Source organism: Xenia sp. Carnegie-2017, unplaced genomic scaffold (assembly GCF_021976095.1).
Source record: "Xenia sp. Carnegie-2017 unplaced genomic scaffold, XeniaSp_v1 HiC_scaffold_3, whole genome shotgun sequence".
In the NCBI taxonomy this organism is placed as follows: domain Eukaryota; kingdom Metazoa; phylum Cnidaria; class Anthozoa; order Malacalcyonacea; family Xeniidae; genus Xenia; species Xenia sp. Carnegie-2017.
This window is the reverse complement of record NW_025813493.1, coordinates 4,612,749-4,627,561: the sequence shown is the minus strand read 5'-3', so window position 1 is coordinate 4,627,561 and position 14,813 is coordinate 4,612,749. Positions and strand designations below refer to the sequence as shown.

Below are 14,813 nucleotides of genomic sequence, written 5' to 3'. Positions count from 1 at the left end.
CTCTTTAAGTTTTCGGAAGATCGTCATTGAAATATGCAGGAAGTTCACTAAACGCAGCCCGAATTGCAGCAACATCTTTAAGGCTGTAAATGTTCAGGGTTTTGTAGGTACAAAAATTCCTCAGTGTTCTATCAAGGATTCTGCACAACATGTTGATTTCAACACTGCCTTCAGTTTGTTTTGCTTTTAATAATTTCCCTATTTCAACATCCTAAGAGAAAATAAAACCAAAAGCTATAATTATGCAATTTTTTAAAAATTCACCTCGAATTTTTACATTATCCTACAAACTAAACACACTTTACTACAAAACAACAGATTTATAAGTGAATTATGTCTTTAACAACAAAGAAATAAAAGCACCCAAAATTTTGAAAAATGATTTTATAAAAACGTAATTTACCTCGATACAATGAACAAACAACACGCAAACGTTCATCAAATGTTCCTTGTTGGTAGATAAACCTTGAGCACGACAGAGATATTCTTCTAAATGCGTACAAACTTCTTTTTCCCTTAAAAATGCATTCTTATAATACAATACAATACAATACAATAATTCTTTGATAGCAACAACGCAAATTGATCTGTTCTGCTAGAATATTGACCGTTTCTTCGCGAAACACCTAAACTCTCCGCTCCTTTGTAAGTTATCGTAACTGGCCAATCAAAAAAAGTGCTTTGCCAAAAAATTATTGAATAAAAATTCAAAAACACTCTCATTATAATAAAGATGACTTGTGATGAAGCAAGAGCTTACAATGTACAAGTAAATAGAAAGGTTATCACTGAAACGGATTTCCAGAAGACATTGCCATTACTCGGCAAAATCGCGCTCGAACTTTAGCATAAATAACACTAATCACTAATTTTCTTTGCAGAAACACAAACAAAAATGACGTTTCTCATTTAATGTAATCAAAATTTTAGCAACTAAAACGTAGTGGAATTATTTGATTTTCTCAGCATTAACATACCTTCCTTTGATTGCAAGAAGTTGTTGTAAAATGTATGATCTTATAACTGGAGTTACATCAATGCTGTGACCATCGAAAGGAGAAAAATCTTCTGTGAATTTTTCATCGTTTATCACATAAGCAATGAATTTTTTTACAAGTTCATCTTGCGGTAAATCATCACCAAAGCAATAAACAGAGACAACATTCATGAAAAAGGATTTGCAACGATTACGAAAACTTCTCCACAACTCCAACGAAAGCCTAAATAAATACAGTACTTGTAAATGGAAAATTTTACTTTTTAAATTACATGTTTATCAAATCTAGCTGTTTAAGAAAGTCTACTATCAATCTAAAAGTTCTTTTAAATAAAACTATAAATTAAAAAGCAATATTTTCATTTCATAAGCACATATATAAAAGCAAAAACGACTCATTCAAGTGGAGAATGAACGTTAATTTTCTGGACAAGACGCCATAATTTATGACCAAACGTTTATACCATACATTAAATATACACATGTCTACTTTGATTGTAAAGCTTTGAATACAAAACAGTTACCTTATTGTTTCATTAATTTGCAATTGAAAATCATTGCCAACATCGTGTCTACATGCAGGACATACGTCATGATCGTTAAGCCAATTGGTTATGCAAGATAAACAAAACACGTGACGACATGGTAGCTGTACAGGATCTTGAAGTGATCTCTTGCAAATGGCGCATTCGTCATCAAATCTAACATTATAATAATTCACTAAGTATAACATAAATGAACATACAACTAAGGTTCCATGTTAAGGAAATCTTTAATGCGCAGATAAATTGTAACAAAATGTGTTGCTATGATACAAAATTTATTATTGAATGCATTGTATTTTAACACAAACACTTAAAACAGTAAAAGTATATTGCTGGGTTTGTTTTTCAAAATTAATACCACAATGTAGGAGATCAACATGCATTTTATGAAAATTATGATCATTACCACAAATGTTATTAACCGTGACTCTTTATCGGTATACTTACTTGACAATTCGTTTATGCAAATCTTCACTACAGTCTTTCAAAAATCTTTCAATAACAACTATAGTACGTAGTGAGGTTAAATCGGGACTTTCACCTAATGCCTAGAAAAGAAAATAGGAGCTAAAGGAAATCCATTCAAGTCTGCTGTTGAAAATCAGTGGCTTTGCTTTTTCAAATTCGTAACCTTTACAACTTGGTTATTGAACTTAACATGATGCATAAAATACAACAGGACACAAGTTTATTGACAGTCCACGTGTATCAGTAAAGCTGTGTCTTACTCGACCGTACTGCATAGCAAAAAAATTCAAAATGATTTAATACAAAAACGCCTTTTTTAAAAGGCGTTTCCATTCAACAGAAATGAAGTATGGATGTAAGCTAATACGTGAAAACTTTACCTTTAACAATTTCAAAGCATTACGACCATCATCAGTATGATTTAACTCCTCAGGTGGACAAGTGTGTTCAATAAACATACGCACAACATCCAAACGTGTGAACATGATCCTATATATAAAACACGTAAGAACGGAATGTAACTTTTAGTAGGTGTTAAAAATTAATGTCTAAAACATCGAGCTCATAGCGACCTAATGAAGGATATTTTGAACATTTTCTTTATATACCACATTTTAGACAAACAAATATACATGAAAGATTTTTATGTGTGTATAAAAATTCTTTAATAAAACATGATGTATCAGCTTACTTGATTATTGCTATGATATCATGCACTATGTTCGTACTCAGTCTCCTTTTCTCATAGCCATGATATCATAAACACAATTCTTGCATATTTTATCCAAAGATCAATTCCTTACCAACAAACTTTCAAAATCTGCTCAGATTTTTTCTGACAAAAGAGGAACAACATTTTTGAGTTCCCACTCCGTTATTGCGATTTCATAACCTGAATGATTGGACGTAGACATTGAACTTGATTACACACTACGTCTTTCGTTTACGAAGACTCGTAAAATTATTTAAACTAGGCTCCAGTTCTTCTAGACAACACTGAAGTGCTACTGCATCTAGGCACTAAAATGGTGGGAGAAAGTATACCATTGTACAAAGTTTTTTAGTCAAATGCTACTGTTTTGAATACTTGTAATGAAGTGAAGATAAAGTATTAAAATTCGCTGTACATGCTTTGACAAAACAAAAATCGGTGGGTAGAGTATAAAATTACATATCACGTCTATACTTCTATAGCAACAATATTCTACAAATCAACAGGTAATTAACTTTGTGAATTACCAATTCTAAATCTTTAATTGGTAATGGAGACTCCATACGTTTTTCTACCACTTGAGGAAATGCATGAACAAGTTCAGAGAAATTCAGCAAACGTGATTGAATCATGGAATAGGCAAAATGAATAAGAGGGAATGTCCAGGTGAAATTCATCGTTTTCATGAAAACTTTAGTTATTTGCCAAGACGTCATAAAGTACAGCGTCGTATATCAACTGGTAAAATAGAAGTATAACATTTGTTTAAACGTGTATACGTCCATTTCTATAAATGTTGCTTTACAACTATCGGTGACCAAAACGTACGTTGCTCTTAAAAATGTGCTTTGAACGCATTGGCCAGCACATTGAATATTCAAAGTTAACAAACCTTTAGCTCATTTTTAACAATTGGCTTATACATCATATGTAAAAAGTCATTTAAATAACAATTCGCTGCTTCATCCTTGATATCCGAATCTTCAAATGCCAATTTCTTCAATCTTCCCAAAGGAGAAGCATCAAAAACATTTCTTAATGACGTCAATCTGTTTGTAATAACTCCTGAAATGCAACAAAAGCATATGTTGAAGGAAAGAACAATTGTTCTAACCAATTTTAAAATTTGATCGTTAATATATTCTCAGAGACTAACCATACAAACAGAGTACATCAAATTATTATAAATTATTGAAAATAGTGTTTAAATATTGAAAAAAAGGTGAACAATTGAATTGAAAAAGCTTAAAGTATAATATAAACATTCCTTTTAACTCAAACAATGGGTGATGAGTAATTAATTTTCTCTATTTTGAGCTCACAGAAATCGCAAGGCTCGTTGTGTTTACTGAGTGGGAAGCAGTGAAAGTTTACATTCTTCAAATGGTTTGAATCTGGGTTGGTTGTCCATATTAATTTAATTTATATAAACATCTTCCAATTTTTATATTCAAAAATTTACTTATAATCATCTCATGGTTCGGTTCTCTCTACGAAAAAAAAACGATTAAAACAATAAATATTTTTTTAAATATAACAACAACCTGGAAGATCTTTATATGAACTAAATCAATATGAGTTAACATTCCATCTTAGATGTGACAACCATTTTCTGAAAATTTGAGCAAGATGCAAAAGTTAAGATTAAGTGGTAGGTATATTAGGTATACAATGGAAAGTATAACTATTATTTTTAAAAAAGCTTACATTTCATGTGGTTGTGATTAATCACATCTATTGCAAAGCAATTTTGAAACTCTTTGTGATTACTCCGCTTTGCAGTAGCTGCATGTTTGCCAGGAAAACGGGCATTTCAGACCCATAATCACACATGACCACGTATGAGCACCGTTTGTTCGTGCAACATCATGTCTATTTTAGATTCCTTTTACTTTTATATACATTCCAGTCTTCTCAAATGTTAAAATTATTTTACTTTTAAGATTTTAAATTAATTTAAAATTCTCATGTTTATGTAAATTTCTCATACGTGATAACTTGTTCGTGAGGAATTTATGTAAATTTATTGCGCAAACCCTAGTTACGCAAAGTTTTTTCCAATTAAAATTTTATATTTTTGTTAAATTTTCAAAAACTACAGCGGTCATTGAACGAGCAACCTAGAACTAAATAGCCCGGCGCTCGCTTAATCGAAGCAAACTAAACTGCCGTAGAACATAGAGGAAAACACAATAAAATTTCTACATACCCCCCACTTGCAACAAAGAACGTGAAAATGTTTTAAATCCAGGAAATCAAATTTTATTCAAAAGGTATGTCAACTCCACATGCTTAACACAGTAGCTGTTCTTTAGCCTCCGGATACAAAACAAATTTATGAATTCATGGTTTATTGCCTCGATTGTCTTCTTTAACATTTCAAGCCATGATTTACGTGTCCAAGTTTTTTCTTCAAGCAATTTAGGTTTTATTACGATCACAATACGCAAAAAATCGGACAAAATAGTAGACACAATTGACTTAATTTTGCCATAAAGCTTTCCTAAATGCATTTCCAGTAGACATTCCTGACATAATTCCTCTTAAGCCATAGTCTTATGATATCAAAGCATCTTACATCACCTCGAGGAGCTGTTTATACATTCTTGGAACAAAATGGTAATAGTTTAAAACAAACAAAAATGTTACTGCATGTCCCACTAATAATTTCACCACGCCTTGACAAAATGCAAATGTTGGAACCTATTTCATCTGAATCTTCGGCTAGGTAAGCAATCCATAAATTCAACTTCTTTTGTGGCTCAATTGACGTCATTTGATTCGTCAAAGACTCTCGCACAAAGTTAAAATGCAGTTCCTCAGCAAGACTGTGGGACGTATCTTTCTTGTAGAAATTAAACATCCTCAATATTCTGGATAATCAAATTTGATGAAAGAAAATTTTTAATTAAAGGATAGAAACTCATGAGGACGGTTGATAAATTGTTTTCATTTTGTAAAAATCACGGTATCTTTTATTTTAGAAACAATGCCTCATTGATCTGGATTGAGCTTTATATAGATCACCAATTCTTTAAAGAGATCACTTTCGAGAATTAAATTAATAAAATGTATATTAATTGGTCATTAGTATAATAATACGTAAAGATCGTCTAAATTTTTTTGAACTTCCAAGAGCAGCTCACAGCCTGAATTTACTCACTAGCTTGAGTTTGCACAATTTGTTCCAAGATCATAAATGCATGAGAGTACAACAACAACATTTTTCTTGCACCTAGTCAAAACAGTCTTACCTACACTTCACTTATAGTCGAAAGTGATTCAAGGTTTATCATTTAGTGATAGTGTTAGTCTCGAGATCAAGTTTTTATGAGAGGAAACATTTAAATTAAAAAGATACTAACAGATTTTTTAACAAGTAGTTCAATTTGCGGTAACTTTTCATTGCCTCAAGAATTCGTCAGAGTATGTTCACATTCTATTTCCAACTTGAAATCCCACAAAATCTGACGCCACCTGCAATTCAGTGGCAACTGATTTTAAAGATAAATAACGTTTCCATTCAAACGTTTACAAAATACATTTGTTTGATCAACAAGATAACGAATACATTCAATAAGATTTGTATTTTTTCCCCGTCATCAACTGTCCAATAGGAGTCCTTCAATTCCAAGATTTATGAAGAAATCGCTAATCAGATATAAATTTATCGATTTACAATGAGGAAAACATAAAGTAAGTAAGAGCAAGAAGTAAAAAATCATCTTCCCAATTACAGAGAAGGTCAGGGGGGGAGAAAATCCTGCAACATAGTCTTTGATAAAGATCAATAAATATACCTTTGAAGGAATCCGATCTTCTACGTTTTCAGTGGAAAAGTTGGTCATTATTTCGCAATAAACTGCAGTAGAATATAATGACTGTGCACGATCATCACAGGTCATGTTCTAAAAATAAAATATAACAAGTTTGTAACGTTACTATGGCTGGCTGACTGCATTTCTCTCACAGAAAAATCTTAGAGATCTTCAATTCAGCAGATGATTGTAACTCCAAACAAGTATAGGGCATAAATATTTTCACAGCAGTCATTCGATATTTTACAAAATAAGCCTGATGCTCTAAGACATTTTGAAATAGTTTGTTGTTTTAAATGTTATGTTAAAATGATAGTTCATTTATTCTTCATTAAAAATCGCACGAAAATTTTGCATCAAATTATTGAAGAAATAAAAATTATTGTCAATATTTGAAACTATGAACGAGAGCAACTGATCACTGATTTGCCTTTATTTTGAAAAAATGATACATTGGCCATGTGAAAACAATCTTGTTGTTATAAGGAAAATAAATTATCTTACCCTCAAGATCAACTGTGTCTTCATAATTTGATGTTATTATTGCTTTGCCAATAGCTTCTCGTACTGTATGATAATTGTCGTGATGGACCATGAAACTGTCTGGTCTTTGTCACGCTCCTATAGATATGGACATGCAATACAGCAAATTGTCAATTGCAGATTGAACAAACAATCATTCTTTACTTTTTTAAACTGCTTCGAAACGTATCAGAAAGCATGCAACTTCAACATTGTAATGGTGGCCTTGTACATAAGCGTGCTATATCTAAGCATATCATATGATAAATTGCTAATTTGAATTTGAAGATCAAATATTTGACATCGTTAATAATACAACTTATTTCAAGAATAAAACAAACCACACAAGTACGTATAAAATAGCTAATAAGTGAACAAGTGGTTACCTCAGATTGTGGAGGCAAAATCCATTTCAATTCTTTGATCTTACATCTTTCTTTAACTCCATCGAAACCATTTAGATCATTATGGACCAACTGTTTTAGTAGGAATAACTGAAGAGCATATTCATTGTCACATAAATGTTTAGCTGCTTGGATGCATTTTCTAAGTTCCGCATTGCTCTTTAGGTTTTCGGAAAGATCGTCATTGAAATATGCAGGAAGTTCACTAAACGCAGCCCGAATTGCAGCAACATCTTTAAGGCTGTAAATGTTCAGGGTTTTGTAGGTACGAAAATTCCTCAGTGTTCTATCAAGGATTCTGCACAACATGTTGATTTCAACACTGCCTTCAGTTTGTTTTGCTTTTAATAATTTCCCTATTTCAACATCCTAAAAGAAGATAAAACCAATAGCTATAATTATGCACTTTTTTAAAATTCACCTCGAATTTTTACATTATCGTAAAAACTAAACACACTTTACTACAAAACAACAGATTTATAAGTGAATTATGTCTTTAACAACAAAGAAATAAAAGCACCCAAAATTTTGAAAAATGATTTTATAAAAACGTAATTTACCTCGATACAATGAACAAACAACACGCAAACGTTCATCAAATGTTCCTTGTTGGTAGATAAACCTTGAGCACGACAGAGATATTCTTCTAAATGCGTACAAACTTCTTTTTCCCTTAAAAATGCATTCTTATAATACAATACAATACAATACAATAATTCTTTGATAGCAACAACGCAAATTGATCTGTTCTGCTAGAATATTGACCGTTTCTTCGCGAAAAACACCTAAACTCTCCGCTCCTTTGTAAGTTATCGTAACTGGCCAATCAAAAAAAGTGCTTTGCCAAAAAATTATTGAATAAAAATTCAAAAACACTCTCATTATAATAAAGATGACTTGTGATGAAGCAAGAGCTTACAATATACAAGTAAATAGAAAGGTTATCACTGAAACGGATTTCCAGAAGACATTGCCATTACTCGGCAAAATCGCGCTCGAACTTTAGCATAAATAACACTAATCACTAATTTTCTTTGCAGAAACACAAACAAAAATGACGTTTCTCATTTAATGTAATCAAAATTTTAGCAACTAAAACGTAGTGGAATTATTTGATTTTCTCAGCATTAACATACCTTCCTTTGATTGCAAGAAGTTGTTGTAAAATGTATGATCTTATAACTGGAGTTACATCAATGCTGTGACCATCGAAAGGAGAAAAATCTTCTGTGAATTTTTCATCGTTTATCACATAAGCAATGAATTTTTTTACAAGTTCATCTTGCGGTAAATCATCACCAAAGCAATAAACAGAGACAACATTCATGAAAAAGGATTTGCAACGATTACGAAAACTTCTCCACAACTCCAACGAAAGCCTAAATAAATACAGTACTTGTAAATGGAAAATTTTACTTTTTAAATTACATGTTTATCAAATCTAGCTGTTTAAGAAAGTCTACTATCAATCTAAAAGTTCTTTTAAATAAAACTATAAATTAAAAGCAATATTTTCATTTCAGCACATATATAAAAGCAAAACGACTCATTCAAGTGGAGAATGAACGTTAATTTTCTGGATAAGACGCCATAATTTATGACCAAACGTTTATACCATACATTAAATATACACATGTCTACTTTGATTGTAAAGCTTTGAATACAAAACAGTTACCTTATTGTTTCATTAATTTGCAATTGAAAATCATTGCCAACATCGTGTCTACATGCAGGACATACGTCATGATCGTTAAGCCAATTGGTTATGCAAGATAAACAAAACACGTGACGACATGGTAGCTGTACAGGATCTTGAAGTGATCTCTTGCAAATGGCGCATTCGTCATCAAATCTAACATTATAATAATTCACTAAGTATAACATAAATGAACATACAACTAAGGTTCCATGTTAAAAATCTTTAATGCGCAGATAAATTGTAACAAAATGTGTTGCTATGATACAAAATTTATTATTGAATGCATTGTATTTTAACACAAACACTTAAAACAGTAAAAGTATATTGCTGGGTTTGTTTTTCAAAATTAATACCACAATGTAGGAGATCAACATGCATTTTATGAAAATGATCATTACCACAAATTTATTAACCGTGACTCTTTATCGGTATACTTACTTGACAATTCGTTTATGCAAATCTTCACTACAGTCTTTCAAAAATCTTTCAATAACAACTATAGTACGTAGTGAGGTTAAATCGGGACTTTCACCTAATGCCTAGAAAAGAAAATAGGAGCTAAAGGAAATCCATTCAAGTCTGCTGTTGAAAATCAGTGGCTTTGCTTTTTCAAATTCGTAACCTTTACAACTTGGTTATTGAACTTAACATGATGCATAAAATACAACAGGACACAAGTTTATTGACAGTCCACGTGTATCAGTAAAGCTGTGTCTTACTCGACCGTACTGCATAGCAAAAAAATTCAAAATGATTTAATACAAAAACGCCTTTTTTAAAAGGCGTTTCCATTCAACAGAAATGAAGTATGGATGTAAGCTAATACGTGAAAACTTTACCTTTAACAATTTCAAAGCATTACGACCATCATCAGTATGATTTAACTCCTCAGGTGGACAAGTGTGTTCAATAAACATACGCACAACATCCAAACGTGTGAACATGATCCTATATATAAAACACGTAAGAACGGAATGTAACTTTTAGTAGGTGTTAAAAATTAATGTCTAAAACATCGAGCTCATAGCGACCTAATGAAGGATATTTTGAACATTTTTCTTTGTACTCTACATTTTTAACAAACAAATATACATGAAAGATTTTTATGTGTATGTAATTCTTTAATAAAACATGATGTATCAGCTTACTTGATTATTGCTATGATATCATGCACTATGTTCGTACTCAGTCTCCTTTTCTCATAGCCATGATATCATAAACACAATTCTTTGCATATTTTATCCAAAGATCAATTCACACTTACCAACAAACTTTCAAAATCTGCTCAGATTTTTCTGACAAAAGAGGAACAACATTTTTTGAGTTCCCACTGTCCGTTATTGGCGATTTCATAACCTGAATGATTGGACGTAGACATTGAACTTGATTACACCACGTCTTTCGTTTACGAAGACTCGTAAAATTATTTAAACTAGGCTCCAGTTCTTCTAGACAACACTGAAGTGCTACTGCATCTAGGCACTAAAATGGTGGGAGAAAGTATACCATTGTACAAAGTTTTTTAGTCAAATGCTACTGTTTTGAATACTTGTTGAAGTGAAGATAAAGTATTAAAATTCGCTGTACATGCTTTGACAAAACAATCGGTGGGTAGAGTATAAAATTACATATCACGTCTATACTTCTATAGCAACAATATTCTACAAATCAACAGGTAATTAACTTTGTGAATTACCAATTCTAAATCTTTAATTGGTAATGGAGACTCCATACGTTTTTCTACCACTTGAGGAAATGCATGAACAAGTTCAGAGAAATTCAGCAAACGTGATTGAATCATGGAATAGGCAAAATGAATAAGAGGAATGTCCAGGTGAAATTCATCGTTTTCATGAAAACTTTGGTGTATTTGCCAAGACGTCGCAAGTACAGCGTCGTATATCAACTGGTAAAATAGAAATATAACATTTGTTTAAACGTGTATACGTCCATTTCTATAAATGTTGCTTTACAACTATCGGTGACCAAAACGTACGTTGCTCTTAAAAATGTGCTTTGAACGCATTGGCCAGCACATTGAATATTCAAAGTTAACAAACCTTTAGCTCATTTTTAACAATTGGCTTATACATCATATGTAAAAAGTCATTTAAATAACAATTCGCTGCTTCATCCTTGATATCCGAATCTTCAAATGCCAATTTCTTCAATCTTCCCAAAGGAGAAGCATCAAAAACATTTCTTAATGACGTCAATCTGTTTGTAATAACTCCTGAAATGCAACAAAAGCATATGTTGAAGGAAGAACAATTGTTCTAACCAATTTTAAAATTTGATCGTTAATATATTCTCAGAGACTAACCATACAAACAGAGTACATCAAATTATTATAAATTATTGAAAATAGTGTTTAAATATTGAAAAAAAGGTGAACAATTGAATTGAAAAAGCTTAAAGTATAATATAAACATTCCTTTTAACTCAAACAATGGGTGATGAGTAATTAATTTTCTCTATTTTGAGCTCACAGAAATCGCAAGGCTCGTTGTGTTTACTGAGTGGGAAGCAGTGAAAGTTTACATTCTTCAAATGGTTTGAATCTGGGTTGGTTGTCCATATTAATTTAATTTATATAAACATCTTCCAATTTTTATATTCAAAAATTTACTTATAATCATCTCATGGTTCGGTTCTCTCTACGAAAAAAAAACGATTAAAACAATAAATATTTTTTTAAATATAACAACAACCTGGAAGATCTTTATATGAACTAAATCAATATGAGTTAACATTCCATCTTAGATGTGACAACCATTTTCTGAAAATTTGAGCAAGATGCAAAAGTTAAGATTAAGTGGTAGGTATATTAGGTATACAATGGAAAGTATAACTATTATTTTTAAAAAAGCTTACATTTCATGTGGTTGTGATTAATCACATCTATTGCAAAGCAATTTTGAAACTCTTTGTGATTACTCCGCTTTGCAGTAGCTGCATGTTTGCCAGGAAAACGGGCATTTCAGACCCATAATCACACATGACCACGTATGAGCACCGTTTGTTCGTGCAACATCATGTCTATTTTAGATTCCTTTTACTTTTATATACATTCCAGTCTTCTCAAATGTTAAAATTATTTTACTTTTAAGATTTTAAATTAATTTAAAATTCTCATGTTTATGTAAATTTCTCATACGTGATAACTTGTTCGTAGGAATTTATGTAAATTTATTGCGCAAACCCTAGTTGCAAAGTTTTTCCAATTAAAATTTTATATTTTGTTAAATTTTCAAAACTACAGCGGTCACTGAACGAGCAACCTAGAACTAAATAGCCCGCGCTCGCTTAATCGAAGCAAACCTAAACTGCCGTAGAACATAGAGGAAAACACAATAAAATTTCTACATACCCTTGCAACAAAGAACGTGAACAATGTCTTTAATTATCCAGGAGAATGGAAATTTTCCTTCAAAGGATGTCCAACTCCACTGCTCAACACAGTAGCTCGTTCTCGTAGCCTGGATACAGGTGAAATGAATGATTCATAGGTTATTGCCGTAAGGTTGTCTTCCTTTAACATTTCAAGCCATAACTTTCGTGTCCAAGTGTTTTCTTCAAAGCAAGTTGAGGTTTTTATTACGATCACAATACGCAATAACTTCGGACAAAATAGGAGACACAATTGACGATAATTTTTGCCATAAAGCTTTCCTAAATGTGCCAGTTTCCTGTAGATGTCCCTGACAGCTTCCTCTTGAAGCCAAAGTCTTTGATCATCAAAGCATCTTTCATCACGCTCGCGGAGCAGTTTATACATACGAACAACAAGAATGGTAGATAGTTCTAAAACAAACAAAAAATGTATATGCGCATGTCCCACAATAAATTTCAGCCACGAAAAGACAAAATGCAAAATTGTTGGAAACCTGTTTCATCTCCATCTTCGGCAGGTAAGCAATCCAGTAATATCTCAATTCGTTTTGTGGCTCTCAAGACGTCATTTGATTCGTCAAAGACTCTCGCAGCAGCAGTTTGCATGCAGTTCCTCAGCAAGACTGTGGGACGTATCTTTTCTTCGTAGAAATTCTCCTCAATATTCTATATAATCAAATAATGATAAAGAAAATTTTTAATCAAAGCGATAGAAAACTGCTGAGGACGGTTGATAAATTTGTTTATTTTGTAAAAAAATCACGGTATCTTTTATTTTTAGAAAAATGCCTCATTTTTATCTATATTGAGCTTTATATAGATCAACCAATCTTTAAATAGATCACTTTCGATGAATTAAATGTAATAAAATGTAGTAAAAATTGGCCATTAGTATAATATATACGTAAAGATCGTCTATTTTTTGTTGAAGGCTACCAATTAGCCAGCTCACAGCCTGAATTTCCTCACTAGCTACCGAGTTTGCACACTTTGTTCCAAGATCTATAAATGCATGAGAGTATAAAACAACATTTTTCTTGAACCTAGTCAGGTTAGTCTTACCTGCACATCACTGTCTGTCGGTGATTCAAGGTCATCATTTAGTGATAGTCGTATGTCTCCGAGATCAAGATTTTTATTTGAGGAAACATTTAAATTAAAAAGATCACTAACAGATCGATTAACAAGTAGTTCAATTTGCGGTAACTTTTCATTTGCCTCAAGAAGTTCGTCAATATGGACACATTTCCATTTTCCACCTTGAAATCCCACAAAATGCTGACAGCCTGCGCAATTCTTGGCAACTGGATGATAAAGATAATATGAACGGGTTTCGGGTCAAACGTTTCCAAAGATGTACGACGTGTTTGATCAACAAGATAACGACTGCATGCAATAAGATTTGAATTTTTCTCCCCGTCATCACACTGCACCAATAGAGTCCTTCAGCACCTCAAGTTTGATGAAGAAATCGCTAATCAATATAAATTTATGAGTTTACAATGAGGAAAAACTTTAGTAAAACCAAAATAATGGCTTACTCCAAAGTTTTGACAAATTGTTGCTCCGTATGAAATTCTTGAAGACTTATACATCGTGATTGCCAGCCTAGGAAACCAGCTTCGCCTGCTATAGCACGAGCATTTGCTTCCGATAAAAGTCGCGAGTGGGTGGTTATCTGTAACATAATTCAACAGTAAAATCACTGCATAGAAAGAATCAGCAGGGCTACGTCGCTATGAAACTGGCTGCTGCATATTTAATTAGATTATTGGTTGCTGCTAGTTACCTCAGCGCTTCTTATTGGTCGGAAAATTTAATGGCTGCCGCTAAGCTATTGACATGCGTATTACGATGGCGTTACACAAAAATTTCAATAGAGTGAAACTACTGTTTGGTTTTATATCTATAATAAATGAGTTCATTATTCTTCATTAAAATCGCGAAAAATTTTGCATGCTATTTATTTTGAAGAAATAAAAAATATATGTCATATATTTGAAACCTGAACGAGAGAGCCACTGTCTGCTGTGCTGCCTTTTGTTTGAAAACAATGAACTAAATATTCCTTCAAACTTCCGTGGTGTTGATTTTGGTAATATTCCTACGAATTTCGATGGCTTTGTAACTTTTTGTGATACTGTGGAGTCTAGGCAATTGCATCAGGAGATGCACATTGTAAAAGGGTTTTCTTTGAATCTTCAAGTATCAGCCAAACAGCAAGAATTTTATAGCTTTAATGGTCTGTGATATTC

General features: G+C 32.2%; 3 protein-coding genes and 2 long non-coding RNA genes across 5 annotated transcripts; all 5 read right to left on the bottom strand.

The window, feature by feature from the left end:
• Positions 1-4: 4 nt before the first annotated feature.
• LOC124454946 (E3 ubiquitin-protein ligase RNF213-like) lies at positions 5-2,838 on the bottom strand. Its single transcript, XM_047005698.1, has 7 exons — positions 2,814-2,838; positions 2,391-2,499; positions 1,990-2,090; positions 1,522-1,698; positions 978-1,220; positions 404-515; positions 5-211 (listed from the first exon to the last, which is right to left on the bottom strand). The coding sequence occupies exons 2-7, from the start codon at positions 2,493-2,495 to the stop codon at positions 5-7; spliced, it is 945 nt and encodes a 314-aa protein (XP_046861654.1). The 5' UTR covers positions 2,496-2,499; positions 2,814-2,838.
• Positions 2,839-3,439: 601 nt separating this feature from the next.
• On the bottom strand, positions 3,440-4,948 carry LOC124454753. Its single transcript, XR_006951596.1, has 3 exons — positions 4,932-4,948; positions 3,615-3,787; positions 3,440-3,460 (listed from the first exon to the last, which is right to left on the bottom strand). It is a non-coding gene; the product is annotated as an uncharacterized LOC124454753 (long non-coding RNA).
• Positions 4,949-7,080: 2,132 nt separating this feature from the next.
• Positions 7,081-11,409, bottom strand: LOC124454945 (E3 ubiquitin-protein ligase RNF213-like). Its single transcript, XM_047005697.1, has 10 exons — positions 11,226-11,409; positions 10,862-11,071; positions 10,430-10,647; positions 10,005-10,113; positions 9,604-9,704; positions 9,142-9,318; positions 8,603-8,845; positions 8,027-8,138; positions 7,449-7,835; positions 7,081-7,161 (listed from the first exon to the last, which is right to left on the bottom strand). Exons 1-10 carry the CDS (start codon positions 11,259-11,261, stop codon positions 7,081-7,083), a joined length of 1,674 nt encoding a protein of 557 aa, XP_046861653.1. The 5' UTR covers positions 11,262-11,409.
• A 396-nt stretch (positions 11,410-11,805) lies between these two features.
• Positions 11,806-13,950, bottom strand: LOC124454944 (E3 ubiquitin-protein ligase rnf213-alpha-like). Its single transcript, XM_047005696.1, has 5 exons — positions 13,935-13,950; positions 13,621-13,862; positions 13,053-13,224; positions 12,826-12,969; positions 11,806-11,822 (listed from the first exon to the last, which is right to left on the bottom strand). Exons 1-5 carry the CDS (start codon positions 13,948-13,950, stop codon positions 11,806-11,808), a joined length of 591 nt encoding a protein of 196 aa, XP_046861652.1.
• A 62-nt stretch (positions 13,951-14,012) lies between these two features.
• On the bottom strand, positions 14,013-14,658 carry LOC124454438. Its single transcript, XR_006951450.1, has 3 exons — positions 14,564-14,658; positions 14,100-14,236; positions 14,013-14,032 (listed from the first exon to the last, which is right to left on the bottom strand). It is a non-coding gene; the product is annotated as an uncharacterized LOC124454438 (long non-coding RNA).
• Between the last annotated feature and the right edge of the window lie 155 nt (positions 14,659-14,813).